The 21,532-nt window shown below is 41.3% G+C and overlaps 1 protein-coding gene across 1 annotated transcript in view; it reads left to right on the top strand.

Moving 5' to 3' along the window:
- The first annotated feature begins 4,593 nt into the window (after positions 1-4,593).
- The window catches only part of LOC308662915 (store-operated calcium entry regulator STIMATE-like), a 46,953-nt gene continuing 30,014 nt past the window's right edge, over positions 4,594-21,532 (top strand). The window contains exons 1-3 of the mRNA XM_081319059.1: positions 4,594-4,828; positions 18,396-18,444; positions 19,997-20,092. Coding sequence (XP_081175185.1) covers positions 4,627-4,828; positions 18,396-18,444; positions 19,997-20,092 — 347 coding nt within the window. The 5' untranslated portion in view covers positions 4,594-4,626. The remainder of the gene's footprint in view (positions 4,829-18,395; positions 18,445-19,996; positions 20,093-21,532) is intronic.

The raw sequence follows: 21,532 nt of genomic DNA, 5'->3' as shown, positions 1-21,532 counted from the left end.
CTATTGTCACCTTAATAACAATTTTCTAGGAAACATTTCTATTTTGGATACTTCAACTGTATTTTTATTTTATACATCTCCAGCTGAAAAATGCTCACACATTCAAAAAAGTAATATTGATGTTTTCCAGTATCCAAAAAAATAACACAAAGTTAAAACATTCAAATTCTAGGGGTCCCTGTCTTTTTTCCCCTCAGTCAATTCTTATCTGGTTATATTTTATAGCACCACATTAATGTTACAAACAAATAAGATAAGTCTTTTATCACATTAAAATAATAACATAAAATTAAAACATTTAAGTTCTAGGGTTCCTTTTCTTTTTTCTCCTTCACTCAGTTTTTAATCTGGTTATATTTTATAGTACCTACTAATGTAACAAACAAGTAAGGTAAGTCCTTTATCACATTAAAGTTTAAGGACTTAGAAATAATATCATTCCATTTTTCCAGAATTCTTCCCCAAATGGTAAAATATGCTAACAGTGTGGTGATGCTATATTCTTTCCCCCAAAAACAATGAATGGAAGTAAACTTGTATCAATAGTTACACCATACAGAAATTAAGAGCAATGATAAGTCACAAAAGCAGAGAGGATATTTTTATATTACATTTGAAAACTATTAACACTGGGCAGAGAGGGTCTGTGTGTATTCCATATTATCGTGATGCTTCTGTGGGATGTTTTCTGACTTCTCCATCTGAACCCTAGAATTGCCTGATGGTCTCTCATCCAAATATTAACAAGGCTAGATTAGTTTTCAAATTGTGCTGCCCCCTGCCAAGAGTAATCCATTTTAATGTGTTAGTTTTGTAATTCACGGCTCATTTGCAACCATGCAGTATGTTCTCACATTAGCCAGAATCTGAATACTACACTGTAAACTGCCTAAGTGTATCGGGGTGAAAGTTACTTTTTCTGAAAATCTGTATTTATTTATTTATTTATTTATTTATTTATTTATTTATTTATTTATTTATTTATTTATTAATGGGACTTATATCCCGCCCTATCTCCCGAAGGACTCAGGGCGGCTAACAACAATAGCATATAACAGAAATTAAGATAAAATTAAAATTAAAGTCATCTGTGCAATAAATTAAAATTAAAAATTAAAAATAAATTAAAAATTGTAAACATAATTAAAATGCCTGTCAGTCCAGGTCAGCCAGGTGGAAAAGGAGTGTTTTGAGGCCGCGGCGAAAGGACCGGAGATCTTGGGCCATCCTAAGCTCAGAGGGGAGCTGATTCCATAGGACTGGCGCTCCCACAGAGAAGGCCCTTCTCCTGGGGTTCGCCAGCTGACATTGTCTAGCCGACGGTACCCTGAGGAGGCCTTCTCTGTGTGAGCGTACTGGGCGATGGGAATTCGTTCCCGGTAGCAGATGGTCCTGCAAGTATCCCGGGCCTAAGCCATGTAGGGCTTTAAAGGTAAGTACCAGCACCTTAAATCTCACCCGGAGGGCAACCGGTAACCAATGCAGCTCATGGAGCAGAGGTGTTATATGGGAGTATCGGGGAGCTCCCATCACTACCCGTGCAGCTGCATTCTGCACCAGCTGAAGCCTCCGGGTGGTTTTCAAGGGCAGCCCCATGTAGAGAGCATTGCAGTAGTCTATACGGGAGGTAACGAGTGCGTGGGTGACTGTACGTAGGGCATCTCGGTCCAGAAAGGGGCGCAATTGGTATATTAGGCGAATCTGGGCAAATGCCCCCCTAGCCACGACTCCAATATGATCTTCAAAACTGAGTCGTGAATCCAGGAGGACGCCCAGATTGCGTGCTCTATCAACGGGAGGTAACATCTCTCCTCCTATAATCAAAGATGGAACCTCTTGGACTAAACGAGATGACGGTATGTAAAGCCACTCAGTCTTGGCCGGGTTGAGCCGAAGCCTGTTCTTTCCCATCCAAATCTGTACCGCTTCCAGGCAACGGGACATCACATCGAGGGCATCACTGGGGTGGTTCGGGGTGGAGATGAAAAGCTGGGTATCATCAGCATATTGATGATACTTCACCCCGAAGCCACGGATGATCTCTCCCAGCGGCTTCATATAGATGTTGAACAGGAGGGGCAAGAGCACCGACCCCTGAGGCACTCCACAACTAAGGGGCCTAGGGCTTGCCCTCTGCTAACACCGTCTGCGAACGGCCCGAGAGGTAGGAGGAGAACCACCGCAGAACGGTGCCTCCCACTCCCAACCCCTCAAGACGACGCAGTAAGATACCGTGGTCGATGGTATCAAAAGCCGCTGAGAGATCTAATAGGACCAGGACAGAGGAATAACCTCTATCTCGGGCCCACCAGAGATCATTCACCAGCGCGACCAATGCCGTCTCCGTGCTATACCCGGGTCTGAAACCCGATTGGTACGGATCCAGATACTCAGCTTCCTCCAGGACCAAAGGGAGCTGCCGTGCCACCACGCTCTCAACAACCTTCGCAAGAAAGCGAAGGTTGGAGACAGGACGGAAGTTGTTTAAAATAGCTGGATCCAATGCAGGTTTCTTAAGGAGGGGTCTTACCACCGCCTCTTTCAAGGCGGCAGGGAAGTACCCTTCACTCAGTGAGGCATTGATAACTGCTAGGAGCCAGCCTCGTGTAACCTCCCGAGATGCATAGACCAGCCAGGAGGGACACGGGTCCAACAAACATGTGGCGGCACTTAGTTTCCCCATGATCTTGTCCACTTCATCCGGAGTCACAGGATCAAACTCTTCCCAAATGTTCTCGGCCAAATTCATCGTTTTCCTCTCGTCAGATACTGCCCAGTCAAGAGTCCAGACCAGCCCGAATCTGAGCAATTTTGTCCACCAGATATTTACTAAATTCCTCAGCCCGTCCTCGTAAGGGGTCCTCTCCCGTCCCTTGATTTAAAAGGGAACGGACCACTCTAAATAGGGCGGCTGGGCGGTTATCTGCGGGTGGTGAAATAAGCGCGCTTTGCCACCTTCATTGCCACAAGATAAGATCTATTGCATGGTTCCTTGTAATATTAACATATAAATTAGCCAGGGTTGCTGAAATAATCTCCACTGCCACTTTCATGCATCTTGAGGACCAAGGTCACCTAGTGACCTTGGACTTCACTGAATTTATTTATTCCATTCTTCATGCACTCTTGCCCCTTTTTCAAACTGCAGAGAGAACAAGTTGCAGGCACCTTTGCCACATTTAAAAATCTGGGGAGATAGGACCCCCCCCAAAAAAAAAACTTGCCTGAGGCTCTGAAGGGGAAATGTGACGCCCACATTAAGAGCTTTCTGCAGACCCCAGGCCCTGAAGCCTCAAACCTACCAAGAAATAGTTTGATTACACAGATTGTCTTGAAAATATCAGTGTGAGGAAAGAAAAGAAGATACAATAAATATTTAAGCAGAGTTGAAAAGGTTCAGATATTCCTCCTTCCCTTTTTTAGGGCAGGAGAGCTTGGGGGTTGCTGGCTCTCAAGCATGTTCCAAATTCCACACACACATCCATACATACTTTGGAATATGGTAACATTTGCTGGAGAGCCACTTTGGTGTAGTGGTTAAGATATCAGGTGGAAATAAGATGGCGATGAGTTCTAGTCCCACCTCGGCACAAAGCCAGCTGGGTGACCTTGGACCAGTCACTTCCTCTCAGCCTTATAAACGAGGCAATGACAAACCACTTCTGAAAAACCTTGCCAAGAAAACTGCAGGGACTTGCCAAGGTAGTCTTTGAAAATCGGACATTATTCAACAGAAGAAAAAAAAAACATTAGCTCCTTAGCACAAAAACCCATCTTTGATAATCTGAGTTATTGTATTGGTCATTTGCAGTTCCTCTTGGAACTTAGAACTTATGAAAGCAAACACATTACCTTAGACTTGACTGCAAAATAGGCAGATTATATTGGGTCTTCGGAAAAGACCAAATACAGGTTAATCATACAAAATATATACGTGTCAATATAGGCACAGCCGTTTGTAATATGTACCTGAAATCGTTGCCCTAAAAAAAAACACCTAATGTTCGAAATAAAAATCGAGCTCCCAATCCTTATCCGTAGGCGGAATTGCATTCATACTATTAAATACCCATAGCGGTGGTAATTAAATTCCGTTTTGCTCCGCCGCGCTCCGCCTTCTCTCGACCTGTTTTTGAACCCGTGTCCTCAAAAAAAACCCCCAAAGAGCCGCACTGGCGCAGCGGGGCTCAGCGGCTTAACTGTCCGTCTTTTCGCTGACCGCAGACGCCCTGAGCCAAACAAAAGGTTTGCTCGGAGGAAAACCCAATAGGAACCGAAGGCAGGCAAGCAGGGCCACCGTCGACCCCCGGCTCTTCTCCTGCACCAACAGCGAAGCGCGCGACCCTGGAGACGCTTAACTTCCCCGGCTCCGCCCGCCTTCCTCCGCTTCACCAGACGAAAAGCCGCCCTGGCGCACAGGCTGCTCCCCTTAGTCACGCCCCAAAGCCGCTCACGGAGCCGATCCTGATTGGAAGTACGTCAGACGGCGGCGGGGCCGTGACGCGCGGAGAACCCCTCCCCCTCGCCCAGGAAGTGCCGCGGAGCACGTGAGCGCGCCTGACTTAGGTCTTGCTGGTCGGCTGCTGCCGCGCGCGCGCCCCTGCCGCGCGCCGCGCCGAGTGGGCCATGGGGGGCTCCCTCGCCCCCAACGGCTCGCTGGCTGTCACGCCCAAGCTGGACCCCCGGCGGCACGGCGGCGGTTCTTCCTCCGCCTCCCCGGTGAGGTCCGGGCCGGACTACCGCGGCTGCAAGAACGGGGCCCTGATGGACAGCTTCGGCATCTTCCTGCAGGGGCTCCTGGGGGTTGTGGCCTTCAGCCTCCTCTTGCGTGAGTGCTCCGTCTGGCCCCGTCTCTCTCTCCCTTCTGGGCCTCCCAGCTTCAGTTGGCCTCGTCGCTGCTTTGTGTTTGGACGCAGCTCTGCCCGCTTGCCCCCCCCCCCGGTGTCCACCTCTGCCCTGCTGCTTTAGCGAGGTCGTGACCCAGCAAAGCTCGCTGACCTCTTCTCGGCGCTCCTGGCCAGGGCTTCGTTCCTCCTCCTGGAGCGCCCGGCCCTAGAGCATAGGCCGGCTTTCTGGCGGTTTTCCTTGTGCCCCAGCTGGGCCTGCGGGGCTTTGTTCGGCTCTGCCGCGTCCCCTTCCTCTTCTCTGTCCCGGAAAAGGCTCGGTTATGCTTTCCACGCCTGTAGTCTGGTGGTTTGCAGTAGTGGATAATAGTGGATAGGTTTGCTTTGGAAGGAGGCTCCGTCTCTTAATTCCGCGAGACACCTACTTTCACTAGTGGGCTCACGATGTCGAGCTGTAGATGTAGATAAAGGCATTTTCCTTTGTACCTATAACTATCTTGGGCCCTTTGTCTGGGGGAGAGGGGAGGAGGAAACTGCTGAAAGGAATTGTAATCGAAAACCTTCTGAAAGCACCGTATTGTCAAGTCCAATCCGGTTCACTGGATTTAAATATTTGCCAAAAGCAAGCTGCTGTTTGCTCTTTTCCACTCAGGCAGTATGGAAATACTACTGCCTGGTAAAATTTCTGTATTCACTATATTTATATTCCAGTATGAATAATTGTGAATATGTTTGACATAGTGTATAAGAAACATATACTGGATGTGGAGCTTTGATTGGCAATATTGTTTCATTTTCAGTTTAAGGATTAACATGCATGACTTTTGAAAGTGTGTCACTTTATACGTGGGCTGCTTAAAATCTGCTGGAATATGGAATATGACGATATTCTAACATTCTGCCACATTATTTTCTGATCTGTCAGGCTTATTTGGGAAATGCTTATAAAAGCTAATGCTTGAATTCATATCTTCTTTGTTAGAAACATTTTCAGTTTTTTTGTTCAAGAGGTTTTCAAACTAGCAGAATGATTCATTTTTACAAATTTGAAAAGTCTTTTTAAGTCTTTTTATTTGTTGTTGTTAGTTGCGAAGTCGTGTCTGACCCATCGCGACCCTATGGACAACGTTCCTCCAGGCCTTCCTGTCCTCTACCATCTTCTGGAGTCCATTTAAGCTCACGCCTACTGCTTCAGTGACTCCATCCAGCCACCTCATTCTCTGTCGTCCCCTTCTTCTATTGCCCTCAATCTTTCCCAGCATTAGGCTCTTCTCCAGTGAGTCCTTCCTTCTCATTAGATGGCCAAAGTATTTGAGTTTTAGCTTCAGGATCTGGCCTTCTAAAGAGCAGTCAGGGTTGATCTCCTCTAGGACTGACCGGTGGAAAATTACAGGTAGTTCTCAACTTACAACAGTTCATTTAGTGACCGTTCAAAGATACAACATCACTGAAAAAAGTGACTCATGACCATTTTTCATACTTATGACTGTTGCAGCATCCCCATGGTTACGTGATCTAAATTCAGACAGTTGGCAGCTGACTCACATTTATGATGGTTACCTGGAATCATGTGATCACCTTTTGCAACCTTTGACAAACTCAGTGGAGAAGCCAGATTCATTTAACAAGTATGTAACTAACTTAACAACTGCTGTGATTCACTTAACAACTGTGGCAAGAAAGATCGTACACTGGGGCAAAACTCACTTAACAAATGTCTTGCTTAGCAACATAAATTTTGGGCTCAATTGTGGTCATAAGTTGAGGATTACCTGTAGTTACTGAAGTTTTATTTTGTAGTTCATTTCTAGTTTTATAAGGCTTATAAGAAAAAGTATATAAAGTATTTTGAAGAATATTTGTTGCCTCTTGCCTCTGCTTTTTGTTTGCATAACCTGACTTACAAGCAGTGAAATTCTAGCTGATCACATATGAGCATTAGATTTAGGCTTTAGGTCACTACATATGAATGGATTTTGCATCATGACATCACTGTACATGTTTTGTCATATTCATACAGTCTCAGTTTCCTATAGATACCTATGGTGTCATTAATAACATTTAACAAGCCATGTAAAGAATTCTATTTTTATTTTTGCAACATTCCTAAATTCAGTATTAACTTGAAAATTAATGAGGTTTGCAGTAAAATATTACTGTATATAATGTTACTGTTCATTGTTCCAGCCATCGACCTCTTCTTTCAATATTCCTTCTCCCTCTCAAGAATTCTATGACTAATGAGAATGCCTAGTCATGAACATGGTCTTTTTTTTTAATCTCAGTTTCTTAGCCATTTCTCCATTGTCCATGAATAGTGCTACATAAGGCCTCGGATTATTGGTACTCATGTGAACATACATAGCTTTATTGATTTATTCTATACATTCTTTTTAGGATATATTTTTTTAAAAAAATATTTGTAGTTCTGCAATAGTTCCTTCCAACAGGCAATACCTCTAGAACACATAGCTCTGGCAGTTTTCACTACATAAGTGCTGTTACTTGAAAGAGTGAATTAGATCTGTGGTGATGATTTTTAATTTTCAAACCTCAGATGATAATATTTTTAAAAGGTCATTTAAGGGGGTATTTATAAAACAATAGGCTTAAGTGTATTTTTAATGATGGATAAATATAGGTTGTGAGTGGAATTGTTGATATAAACTGTGAAGGCAATAAAAGAAATGATATAGTTTCTATTAATTTTCTGAGAGAGAAAACCATTTATACTGACAGAGCTTTCAGGGTTTATTTTTTTAAGTTTTTTAAACAAAAGTATAAGTACCATGGACAGCTCCTCCAACATAAACCAGTATTGATTTTATTTGGGGTGTGTCAGATAAAAATAATTACTTTTTTCACCAGAAGGTTCTGGTTCGGGGATAGAAAATCATTGGCTAATGAGTATTGATTTTCAAAAATCTATATGCAGAAATATTTAATTTAATTTAATTTAATTTAATTTATTAATATTTCTATACCGCCCTTCTCCCGGAGGACTCAGGGCGGTGTACAGGGCAAGAATAAAACACAGAAATTTACAAAAACTAAAAAATAATTAAATGCATGCCCGATTAAAATACAATTGATACACAGTAAAAACCCCAATAAAAATGATAAAAACCCCCACCAATCCCCCCTCAGGCCAGGCCGGCTTGCTCGAAATATGACTGTTCAACTAGTAAGCCCAGCTTTTCATTAGTTTTACAACTTGTAAAACAGGTCAGATGAGACATAGAACAACAACATTTTTAAATGCACAATATATATTGCTAATCACTGCACCAGGTATCAATAAGCTTAAGAATCATTGTTCTCTACAAAAATTAAGCATGGAAAAATATTAGGTATTAATTACGTCTGTGTTGGTGGAATGCTATGTAATAGCCAGTAGTAGGATTTAGCTACATACATAGTCAGAATATGATGGGAAAACTCTGAAGAAATCACAGAGCTAATGACAAAACTGGGAAGTTTCAAAAATATCCTGGAAGAAGGCAATAGCAAGACACTTCTTTATTATGACCAAGATAATAGAGATATGTCTATAAAGTCAAGAGGAGTTGAGCTTCTCTTGAGTGAAACTTTACCTTTTCAGAAGAATGTTTTAGTTAAGGGAATTCCCTGTCCTGTTGTTTAATAAGAAAGATATCCTCCTTAAAAATAATGCATTAAAATATATGTACAAAGCAATTATTTGTAAAAACTGAAGTAGACGTTTCTGCTGTTCTCACAAGGGCTTCTTTTCTGGAAATTGAAACTAGTCGTTCTGTGCAGAAGAGAAGTAAGTGTAAGGATATACTTTGAGCAAAAAAGAGTGATAATCTAGATTCTCTTAGGCTTATTCATAAGACTAATAATATCAAGTTGTATGTAGCTGTTTTCAAGGATATCACATTATAGGTTTAATTCTTGAAGACCCAAGATCAAGAACTTAAGAAAAATAAATTCCCAGTTTCTGTCTAAATTACCATTGTAAAAAACTATATAATATAAGCAGTAAAGTACTGGGTTTTTGGTTTCCATTCCTGCATCTCAATGCCTTTTTTGTCTCTATGTTAAGTATTTTTAGACTGTAAGCCTGAGGACAGAAGTGTTCTTGTTTTTATTGAACTGTAACCCATTACAAACGTCCTTCTCTTCAACTATGAGATCTACATGCTTTAAATTAATTAAATAAATTTATTTAATGTAAGTGGATCTGAAACAGGCTATTCTAAATTTCTCGTAACTGAAACAGGAACTTTATTCCTGGAGTGAAAAAGATGGGAGAGGAAAGGAAAAGGTACTTTGTTAAATTATAAAGCCTTCAGCTTGAAATCTGAGCTCTTGAGCAGGTGTGGGTAAATATCTTATGTAGTGTGAGAGGAAAGAGCGTTGTTTAATCTTCAAGTATATATATTCTCACAACCTAATACCACCACCCTAAAAGCTCACTGTGTTAGAATTGAGAGGTGGAACTTTTTCTTGTCCCTAATCATTGCTTTCTTTTTCCCCTTTTCTAAAAAGGGGAATCAACACATTAATACGGACATAATTCTTTATCTCACCCAGTCTGGCTCCAATGATCTATACATCTTATTTCATTATTTCTGTTTCACCAAATAAAACCCTGAACCAAATTTGTAAGCAGACATCAGCAGCTTTTTAAAATCAGCTGCTGAAAAGATTTATATGGGGACATTCCTCAGTTGGGTTTCTACAAAAGAATTATTTCTCTTTCTTAACTATAAAAATAGGAAAATAGCCTTCTAAATTAGGGCTCAGGAATGGACACTTGGGCATCCAACCGTCATGAACAGAACTGCCATCAGTATTTTTATAGCTCTTTTTAAATTTATAAGCTTATATTTTTATTTTTCTAGAAGGTAGCTCTTCAGTATGCAAATACATTATTTTGTTTTATAAAGAGGTTTTGGTATGTTATTTCTTTTCAAATTTTGAAAAAATACTTTGCAGTTATCTTTTTCTCTCCTATATTTTCTTCTAACCTTAAACAGAAAGAAACAACTCAGAAAATCTTCTTATCAATATATTTTAGAAAGGGAAAATACTTTAAAAAAATTAAACAAGGTGGCATTCTGGAAATTTGCAACTCCCATTCTTTGAACGACACCCAATATTGAATATAGTACACTGCTCAGAGTCCCTCTTTGAGGGAGATGGGCAGTTTAGAAATATATATACAAAGACACACATACACAGGCATATGTGTGTGGAAAGGTTGTTACCCCTTTTTTGCATACAAGATTTACTTTGTAAGTTCCAACATGATCATCAGATACACCCTTAGGATGTGGTTAGGCACTGGGGGGGGGGAGAATTCATTCAATTGAGGGACAGTATTTCATGGGCCTAATGGATGAAGCTTTTATTCTGGATTACTTGGGTGCTTTCAGAAGTACTTCGCATGTTTTCAAATAACTGCAGAATTCTTATTGGCACATTTTTTAAAAAAAAAATTCGATCTTTTCATCTTGTACATCCAGATGTAACACTTGGCCATATAAACAGTTTGTTCACTTTTCTTTAAAAAATTAATCTCTAGGTGGCCATTAATATGCAGATTTTAGGCTCCTTATCTCAGAAGTTGTCCCTTTAAATCAAAATGTAAAATGTAACTTTATCATGAACCCTAAGCATATTTCCCTTCTTTAGGAATAAAATAGTACAACTTCATTTGTGATGCTGATTGTTCTTTATGCTTCATGCACATGCCTATTCTTATGCACCATTACTTAGACTTTTGTCTATTCAGCTGTGTTACTTCCTGGTATGTAGGAGCTTACTGCAACTCTGTGCAGGTCATTTAGAAATGAATCTCACCGATTTCAATGCTTCTCCCAGCTAATAGGATTACACATTACCATCTCATTCATCTGAAAGGAGAACACTGATGCTCTAAGATTAAAGACATGGGAGGAAGAGGTCAAAAAACATAGATGCACGATGCTTCTTGTATTTTAAAACAAGAGCAAATGTCCCAGAAGACAGACAGCAATTCACATAGAACAGTCATCACATTTTCTTCTCTAATGAAAATAGCAATCACTTCTAGGTACAGACATTCATTTCACATTTCATTCATATAGTACACTACCTTTCTCCTGTTTAACCTTTGGTCTATCATTTTGATCAATCTTAGGCATCACTTCTAAAACACTTCCAAAATAAAACAGCTCAAGTTGGAAAGCAAGGAAAATTACAAATAGTTTCATACAGGTATCTAAAACAGTCCCATATGGAAGTCACATGCAATCAATCAGCTATCCCTTTGCGACCTGGAAAGCTCTTGACCAGGGAGGAACAAAGATTTGGGGAAATGAAAGGTTCTTTGGGGAAAACGGTACAAGCAACCAACAAGTTTGAATTTTAAAATGCTCTCTCCTTTAAAGGGCAGGGAAGATGACTTTGATGGAAAAACGCTGCAGCTGTTACCTAGGCAGAAAGGACTAATCATTTTCTTAACCCCAAAACATTTGGCAATGACTGAAGCAGACACCTTCCTAATTCACTGAATTATAAGAAGGAGAAGGTATATAGCACAACCAGACTTGCCAAGTTCTGTTGTTGTAGCCAGTCTCAAAGTCATTCTAGTGCAGTTGATTTCCTGGTCTGGGCTACCTAGTGGGGTTCTCAATGTTGGTTATTATACTTGAAGGATATGGCAAAGTTAAAAAAATGTAGAAAAGTTATTGATCCCAATAATTAAAGGACTAGAAAAATTTCCCACAATTTTTTTAATTGAGATATATTAAAAATGGTATAGTGAGGATAGATGATTATTAGCTCTGCAGATGATTGATTTTATCAGCCCCAGCTGAGTGATTAACAGTAATAGTGACATCTGGTGGACCCGTCATCCAGAAAATAAAATTTTACCTTATTATATTAGAACCATTCAATGAAATCAAATTACAGAAAATCTATTAAAATAAATTTTAAAAGTATTCAAATAAATATGTGCAATACATAGTTAAAATATGGAGTTAGCTACCTGAACATGCATTAATGATAATCAGTTTGGACAATTTGTAACATGTTTTAACATGTCTCAACATGTTTTTTGTAATGTGGTGACCAAAACTGGTTGCAGTATTCCAGGTGTGGCCTTACTAAGGCTTTGTAGAGCAGTACTAATACTTCAGGTGAATTTGATTTTATGCTTCTGTATACAACCAAGGATTATATTACGGTAGCTTTTTTGGCTGCTGCCAGACACCGCTGGCTCATGCTTAAGTGATTGCCCACTAGGACTCCAAGTTCCTTCACAGTTACTGTTTTTGAGCCAGGTTTCTACTTGTACCTTTGGTTTTTCCTGCCTAAGTGTAAAACCTTGTAGACTGCTTAATGAACATCAGTTGATTCTCAGCTAGTGTTTCTGGCTCCCTGTTTAAGGAGAACCAAAAAGAACAAACTCCCTTTTGAATTTTGTTTGAAATGACTGTAAGTTCAGATTGCATCTTCAAAACAAATATAACTCAGTCATATTCACTTAGCTCCTTTAAGCTATTTTTTTCCCAACTATCTATAGATTTTAGGGGGGGAATGAAAATTGAGCCTGGAAAAATAATAATTGAAACCTTCCCATTCATGATTTAGAGTTTCTTAGGTAACAATAAAGAAATAGCTTATTTCATCTTCCTTTCCCATGGAATAAGTGTGCTGAATCCTTCTAAATCACCTCTTTTCTTCTTATTAACTTGCTTTTTTCAGTTCAGAAGGCAGCAGTGAGAAACAAATCACATTCTGTGAGTAGAAATGGAGAATTTCTGAATTACTATCTAGTTATCTCTGATTAATAAATAAACTCAACTAGTAGGCTATAATTGACCTAATGGCTGAAGAGTCCTGATACCTGTTAGCGGTAACATGTGCCAAGTAAAGAAATTACCCAAGAAATAAGCTTTTATATGTTGCCTGACTATTACTTTTTAGCATCCTGGAGACTTTTACTTTCTTAACTAATAGCTTTTGCTGGAAGTGTTGCAGACTAATATCCCTCAAACAGATTTTTTTTTCAGATTGTTGTTATTTATGAAGCAGTATCATAAATGAAATATTGTCATTCTTCCCTTTCAGAAAGAAATGGGATTTCTTTCCATTCTCCTATGGTTCTTTTCTAGTTTTGCTACTGGCAAATATAAGTTTCATTGCACTACCTTAAACATTTCTGGTACTGCATGCATTTGGCACTGGGGGCAAAGTATGTTTGTACCAGGGCAGTGTGTCTTTATGCTAAGTAAAAGAATGGCGATAAGAGCTTTCTCCTCTCGCAGGAAATAGAAACATATGAATCTGAGAAAGGAAGTTTAATGTGCATTTATTGATTTATATAAAGTTATAATAGAGTAAATTTTTCACCAGTTGGCATGATCTGAGTTCTAATCCTTTCTGATCCTTATATGGTCATTTTATAAGTTACCTTGCATTTTGTCAAGCAGTTCAGCCAAAGCTTTGCATTTTCAGAATGTAGGATTGATATTCTGGAAAGTGCTGTTTGAACTGCATCTCTCTTGAGAGCCATTTCGTGTACAGCAGGGGTGGGGAACTATGGCCCTTTTATGACCTGTGAACTTCAACTCCCAGAATTGATGATGATGATGATGGAAGGGATCTTGGAGGTCATCTAGTCCAACCCTCTGCTCAGGCAGGAAACCCTATTCCATTCCAGACAAATGGCTGTCCAGTCTCTTCTTAAAAACTTCCAGCATTGGAGCATTCACAGCTTCTGGAGGCAGGTTGTTCCACTGGTTAATTGTTCTAACTGTCAGGAAATTTCTCTTTAGTTCTAGGTTGCTTCTTGTCCTACCTTCAGGTGCTTTGGAGAATAGCTTGACTCTCTCTTCTTTGTGGCAGCCCCTGAGATATTGGAACATTGCCATCATGTCACCCCCTAGTCCTTCTCTTCATTAAACTAGACATACCCAATTCCAGCAACCGTTCCTTGTACGTTTTAGCTTTCAATCTCCTAATCATCTTTGTTGCTATTTTCTGTACTCTTTCTACAGTCTCAACATCTTTTTTACATCATGGTGACCAAAGCTGGATGCAATATTCCAAGTATGGCCTTCCCAAGACATTGTAAAATGGTATTAACACTTCACATGATCTTGATTCTATCCCTCTGTTAATGCAGCTTAACATTGTGTTGGCTTTTCTGGTAGCTGCAGCACACTGCTGGCTCATATTTAAGTGATTGTCAACTAGGACTCTGAGATCCCTCTCACAGTTACTACTATTGAGCAAGGTATCACTTATACTATACCTGTGCATTTGGTTTTTCTTCCCTAAATGTAGAATCTTACTTTTTTCACCATTGAATTTCATTTTGTTAGATAGCGCCCAATGTTCAAGTCTGTCAAGATCCTTCTGTATCTGGAGTGTTGGCTATTCCTTCCAGCTTGCTGTCGTCTGCAAATTTGATGAGTTCCCCATGAGTTCTCCAGCTGGTGCAGAATGCAGCTGCGCGAGTGGTGGTGGGGGCTTCCCGATACTCCCATGTAACACCTCTACTCCGTGAGCTGCATTGGCTTCCGGTTGTCCTCCGGGTAAGATTCAAGGTGCTGGTTACGACCTATAAAGCCCTAAATGGCATGGGTCCGGGTTACTTACGGGAGCATCTGCTGCCGGCATCAACTTCCCTTCGTCCAGTGCGCTCCCACAGAGAGGGCCTCTTTAGGGTGCCGTCGGTCAAAGAGTGTCGACTGGCAGCCCCCAGGGGGAGGGCGTTCTCTGTGGGCGCGCCAGACCTTTGGAACCGTTTACCGGTGGAGCTCCGGACGGCTCCTGACCTTCGCTCCTTCCGACGTGACCTAAAAACATATTTATTTGAACAAGCCGGCCTGGTCTGATGGGTTTAGGGGTATTTTAACATTTTGTATTAATTTATTTAATTGGGCTACTGTATTTAATATTTCTTTTAATTTTTATATATTGTATTTTATTGTATTGCCCTGTACACCGCCCTGAGTCCTTCGGGAGAAGGGCGGTATAAAAATTAAATTATTATTATTATTATTATTTATCCCCTCATCCAAATCATTGATGAAGATGTTGAAGAACACTGGGCCCAGAACAGAGCCCTGGGGCACCCCACTACACACTTTCCTCCATGTAGATGCAGTTCCATTGAGACCATACACTGAGTACACGGGTCAGCCAGCTACGAATCCATATGGTGGTGATGCTGTCTAACCCACATTTTTCTATCTTATCAAGTAGTAGGTTGTGATCTACTTTATCAAATACCTTACTGAAGTCCAAGTAAATTATATCCACAGCATTCCTCTGGTCCACTATTTTTGTCACCTGGTCAAAAAATGCAATAAGATTTGTCTGGCATGATCTGTTTTTGACAAACCCATGTTGGCTTTTGGTAATGACTTTGTTCGCCTCTAGGTGTTCACTGATTCGTTGCTTGATTATCTTTTCCAGAATCTTCCAAGGTATTGAGTTCAGGCAGATAGGTCTGTAGTTTCCTGTATCCATTTTTTTCCCTTTTTTGAAGATAGGAACTACATTAGCTCTTTTCCAGACCTCTGGTAGTTCCCCAGTGCTCTAGGACAGACATGTCAAACACAAGGCCCGCGGGCCACAAACGGCCCGCCACATGATTGAATCCGGCCCGCACAACTCTCCCAGAAATTACAAAGGTCCGGCCCCCACCACCTTGGCGCCGGCCCGGCTGAGCACTTGCTCAGTAGGAGGCAAGTGCACGTGGGCTGGTGGAACCCAGCACCATTTGCATCTCATTAGTCTCCTGCGGCTCCAAAAAAAAAGAGGAGGAGGAGGTAGGAGGTAAGAGGGAGTGAGGTGGGACGCGGGGGGGGAGGACGAGCAACACCCAGCCGGTGAGGGGGAGAGATGCCCAGGCAGGAAGGCAGACTTGAGGTAGCCGGAGAAAGAGCCACAGATGGCTCCTCTGCCGGGCTTTTTTTGCACACGGGCTCCTTTGCCGGGCGCTGCTGAGAGTGAGCAGAGGCGCCCAACCCGGATCCTGCAAGGCCCGGCTGAGATGCGCCCCCAGCAGCGGAGCCGCTCCGGTTTCTCTGCCGGGCTTCTTTCACACACGGGCTCCTCTGCCGGGCTTCTTTCGCGTGCGAGCTACTTTGCCGGGCGCTGCTGAGGGCGAGCAGAGGCGCCTGGCCTGGATCCTGCAAGGCCCGGCCGAAACGCGCCCCCAGCAGCACCAAGCAAAGTAGCTCGCACGCGAAAGAAGCCCGGCAGAGGAGCTGGAGCGGCTCCGCTGCTGGGGGCGCGTCTCGGCCGGGGCCTTCCAGGATCCGAGCCGGGCGCCTCTGCTCGCCACTCCGGCTCCTCTGCCGGGCTTGTTTCGCATGCGAGCTACTTTGCTGGGGGCTGCTGAGGGTGAACAGAGGCGCCCGGCCCGGATCCTGCAAGGCCCGGCCGAAACGCGCCCCCAGCAGCACCAAGCAAAGTAGCTTGCACGCAAAACAAGCCCGGCAGAGGAGCCCGTGTGTGAAAGAAGCCCGGCAGAGGAGCCGGAGCAGCTCCACTGCTGGGGGTGCGTCTCGGCCAGAGCCTTCCAGGATCCAGGCCGGGCGCCTCTGCTTGCCGCTCCGGCTCCTCTGCCGGGCTTGTTTCGCGTGCGAGCTACTTTGCCGGCCGCTGCTGAGGGAAGATCTCTGGAGAGGAGCATAAGGTGGCAGGGAAGCTGCATGAGGGAAGGCTGCTCCAACCAGCCAGCATCCTTTCCACGCATGAGTGGAAATGGGGATTCCCTTTCAAGAAGGGCCAGCCTCCCTCATGCAGGACTGGGAAGTGCTGCTCCCTGCCTCCTCTTGCTCTCCAGAGATCTGTCAAGGCAGAAGAAGGAACACACACACACACACACACACACTCTCCAAGCTTGGAGACTAGGAGGCTATCTACATCTGAGCTAACAAACTACCAATCATGCCTGGGCTTGGGAAGAAGGCCCTTTCCATCCTCTGCACATGCTTGGCTGCAGATGTTTGTCCCCACATCAAATTAGCTGGTGCAACTTGTTCTCTCCTGACCCAGGCATTTCGAGTAAGCTGCGCTGAGTGAGCAGCATTGAGCTGACCACGCCCACTTGGTCATGCCCACCTGGCCACGCCCACCTGGCCACGCCCACCCAGCCCCCTGAGGGCAACCATAACGCTGATGTGGCCCTCAGTGAAATTGAGTTTGACACCCCTGCTCTAGGATCTTTGAAAAATATAATTTATTGGTTGTGAGATCAGATCTGCCAGTTCCTTCAGAAACCTGGGGTGTAATCCGTCTGGTCCTGGTATTTTGAACTCGTCTAGGGTGGACAGCTGCTCACTTACCATTTCCTTGCCTATCTTAACTTGTGTTTCTAATCTGTTTTTTATGGTACTGTTTTTGATAGGTTGGTCTGTTTTTTCCCTTTGTGTAAAGACGGATGCAAAAAATGAGTTAAATAGTTTTGCTTTCTCCCTGTTGCTTGTCACCTTGCCATTTTCTCCCACTAATGCGCCAATCATTTCCTTAACTTTTTTCTTGTTTTTTACATGTTGAAAGAAGCTTTTTTTGTTGTTATTTTTTACTTTTTGTTGCAAGCCTTAGTTCATTTTGAGCCTTAGCTTTCCTCACTTCATCTTTGTAGGCTCGGGCTATTTGCTGAAATTCAGCCTTAGTTATGTGCCCCTCTTTCCACTTTTTATACTTGTTCTTTCAATTCTGGCAGTTGAAATCTACAAGTTATAAAGGGGCCGTAGTTCCCTACCCTGCTGTACAATAATGATTAAGGCATCCAGCTAGAAACTGAAAGGCTAATGACTAGTCCCATCTCAGGCACAAAGCCAGCTGGTGGTCACTTTCTGTCAGCCGTAGGAAGTAGGAAATGGCAAACCGCTTCTGAAAAATCCTGCCAAGAAAACTGCAAGAACCTGTCAGGCAGTCTTGGAAAACTGGACATTATTGAATACACACACACACACGTGTATGTGTGTAATGGTCTTTTCAATATTATTTCTGAGCTAGTAAAAAATACATTAGAACCTACTTTTGTTTCTGTAGAATCGTTCATGTGGATGGGTTGAGTACGTCACTCTTATTTTTTTTTAACTAGTTGAGGCATTGGCTTTAAAGATTAAATGCTAACAATGCTCATGTTACTTGAAACAAGCACACTGCTAATTGCAATGTTTTTCTTTTGACCTTCAATTGTGTTTATTGCCAATTTGCTTTAAATAGTTTTTTCAGTTGTTTTCAGTTGCATGAAATTCCTCATTTCTTTTAATAGAATGATTAATGTCCTGTCCTAAATGAGCCATGGGACTAGTTTTAAAGTGGTTCTGTTTATTGAATTGCAGCTTGTAAGAGACAAGGGTGAAAGAAAGTGTGCATTAACAATAACGTACCTGGGTTTAAATACTAACAGAGAATCCTGGTACTGAATACCACGTCATTTTATGAATATGTCCTTAAATATTAGATTCCAATCTGCAGTAGTAGAATATACCACTATTGCATATAGATTCCATCTGGGTGGAGGACTAGTTGATAGCCTACTAATAATTGCTAATTTTCTTCCAGTGAAACGCTTCAGAGAACCAAAACATGAAAGACGTCCTTGGAGAATTTGGTAAATGTCTACTGTTTTTGCAGGCTGAGAATGATTAATTATAAAAGATGTAATATGACAATGATTTCTATAAATATTCACTTTTCACTCTTATCTTTTGTAAAAGAGAAGATCTTGCCAAAGTGTAGGAGTAGCCAGTTATAGTTCTCTATAAGTAATAGAAACTTAAGATTATGTTATTGGCAACATGGATTCCAGTTTTTGTTCAGTCATCTATTTGCAAAAAAAAATTTTTTTTAATTGTCTTGCTTTCAAAAGGCAATTTTAAAAGTGCCATTACTTTCCGTATTACAGTAATTTCTAAACCTAAAGCATATACGTTTAATAAATAAATAAAACTTCATACTTTTCCCTAGTTGCAATTCTACAACGAGGTTATGAAGCATAAGATCCAAGGGAACTGCCATACAGGTAGTCCTCATTTAACTAGCACTCGTTCAGTGACCATTCAAAATCAGGAGAGCATTAAATGAAGGGATTTGCAATGTATGCCTGAAGTTACATGATATATTGAACTGCCCTCAGAGTCACCTGATTGTGATTTGAGCAAAATTCTTTTGCATGTATGACTGGTTGCCAAGTGTCCCAGTATCATGTGATTGGTTTTTACAGTCTTCCCTGCCAGCTTTCCCAAAAAGTCAGTGGAGAGGCCAGAAGGAAAGGTCACAAGTTGCTACCACTGAAAGAACTCCCTCTGGTTTCTGGGGACTGGCTGTAAAAGATCCCTCCTGAACTCCAAGCAAAATCTTGGCACAGAGCGTTTGCAGCATGGGGTGTTTGCAGCCACCGCCAGAAATCAGAGGGGCTTCTCTCTCTCTGGGGGCTGGCTCTAAAATGCTCTATGCCAAAGCCCTGCTTAGATTTCAGAACAAACCTTTTTCAGCCAGCCTCTTTGAGGGCAAAAGGGATGCCTCCCCAAAGGATTATGGTCCTCTGTGGGGCTGAGTCCCTTCAGCAGGCAGCACTTAATGAACTAGGAGATTGCTTAATGACTGCAACCAAGAAGTTTAAGCAAACAGTTGTGACATCGCACTTGATGACTGCTTCACTCAGTAATTAAAGATTCTGGTCTCAATTATGGATGTAAATTGAGAACTACCTGTGTGGTACATTTATTATTTGTCCCATGTTCAGTGCATTTGTTGAAAACAGGTTTTGGTCGAACCCATTTAAATTTGGCCCCTCTGTTCTAGAATAATGAGAAGTATATTTTATTCAAATGCTTGATTACCTGTCAATTGCTGTTGTGGTCTAATGATGCCAGTCTTTTCACTCAGTTAAGAAATTTGTAAGATTTCAAAAATGAATGCTATTTAAAGAGAAATTTGGATTCCAAAAGCCATTAAATGCTTTGCAATCTTTAATATCAGTATTTTGCTCTCTCATACCTAAACCTAGAAACTCCATAATTCTTCCTGCCCAATATTCTAGAATAAAACTATAATATCAACCATGTTTGTGGATGAGGGGGTGATTCTAGAAATATAAATTATAACTATAAATTAAAATATTCAATTATTCAATTTGATGTCTAAAAACTTAATTTTTGTAGGTTTTTGGATACTTCCAAACAAGCCATAGGGATGCTGTTCATCCATTTTGCCAATGTATATTTATCAGACCTTACTGAAGAGGATCCCTGTTCACTGTAAGTGAAGAACAATCTTACTGAAGTTCAGCTAACAAGTAAACCAAGATATGCACCAAGTTTTATTTTTCAAAATTAACATATTGTTACCATAGAAGTACTGGCTAGATCTGATATGACCAAAAATACGTCCTCTTGAGTGCTGAAGACAATAATCAATGATACTATGTCACCTGAATTCTTTAATCCTATTCGTTAATCCTTCAATTTTCCAATGGTTTGTGCTCTCTGGAAAGATTTTTAGCACTTCCTGTCCCTACATTTTTCTTTGTTAACCCAGATCCAACTTTTCCTTCATCTCTCTGGGTGACGTTTTGGGTTACAGCTGCACTGCACTGTTGAATTTAAGGGTCTCCAGGCTCTGAAATATAGCAAATAGCCAATACTTGTCATAGTAGTTGGCAATTTTTAGCTAACCTTAGCTAATTTTATTAAAACTAAAGCTGAACATGGTTAGACCTTGTTGGTTCTTTGATGGGGTGCATAAAACATCCCAAGACTTGTAAGGCTTGATTGGAAAATCCCAGAAAACAAAGTGAAGTTAGTGGCAACCTGTCTCCATATTTTTTTGCTAGGATAAAATCACCCAGACTCTAAAGCTTTTACCTTTTATATTTAGCCTAGCCTTCAAATCAAGTTGATAAGTAGGTACAGAATATCTACAGAAAAGCATCAAGCTATTCCTTTGATGCTGTAATTGATGAGTACATTAAATTTAAAAAATGTACTATATTCCATTGTCAAGTGACATGCACAGTACCACAAAAACTGACTAACATGCAGTTAACTGTGCAGAAATTGTCCACTTTTGTATTAGCTGAAGCAACAGTGACCTCTGCTGGCCTTTACATGTAATAAATGCTCAAATTATTCTAGGTATGTACTCAGTCTTGTTTATAGGCTTTCATACCCTAATAACATGGTTGTTGTGTTTTTTAAGTAAAACATTGCATTTTTCTTGTGTGCTATATTATATGTATTCAAGCATTTGCAAATTAATCGAACAGGAATTTTGGTTGTATTTTTAAACTGCTGTTTCTCCAAAGAGCTCAGTTTCCTCTCCAATTTTTATTCATGCAATTGTTCCACGTGGTAGGTTATCTAATCAGCTTTATGGCTGAGCAGGGTTCTGAATCTAGGTTGTGCTGGCCCTATTGCAACATGCTAATGATTATGTCACATTTTTCTCTCTGTGTGTCCATGCTATACTAAAAACTGTGTTTAAAAATATTATTGCCTCTGCTTTAAATGAGACAGAATAATATCTGTTTCTATATTAGGAACTACAGCTTTTACATTAAAAGAAAAATGCTCAGATTAACTTACTTTTTCAATGAGGCCATTTCCATCTCTTTTATTTTGCTGTCTCAGTTTTATAACTTTATGAAGTATATATTAAAAATCCTTAGTAGCTGATCCCACTAACAGAGCTGTATGAAT

This window comes from Vipera berus, assembly GCF_964194415.1.
Source record: "Vipera berus genome assembly, chromosome: 2".
Taxonomy (NCBI): Eukaryota; Metazoa; Chordata; class Lepidosauria; order Squamata; family Viperidae; genus Vipera; species Vipera berus.
The sequence above is the reverse complement of the archived record's forward strand: the minus strand, read 5'-3'. Positions and strand labels throughout refer to the sequence as shown.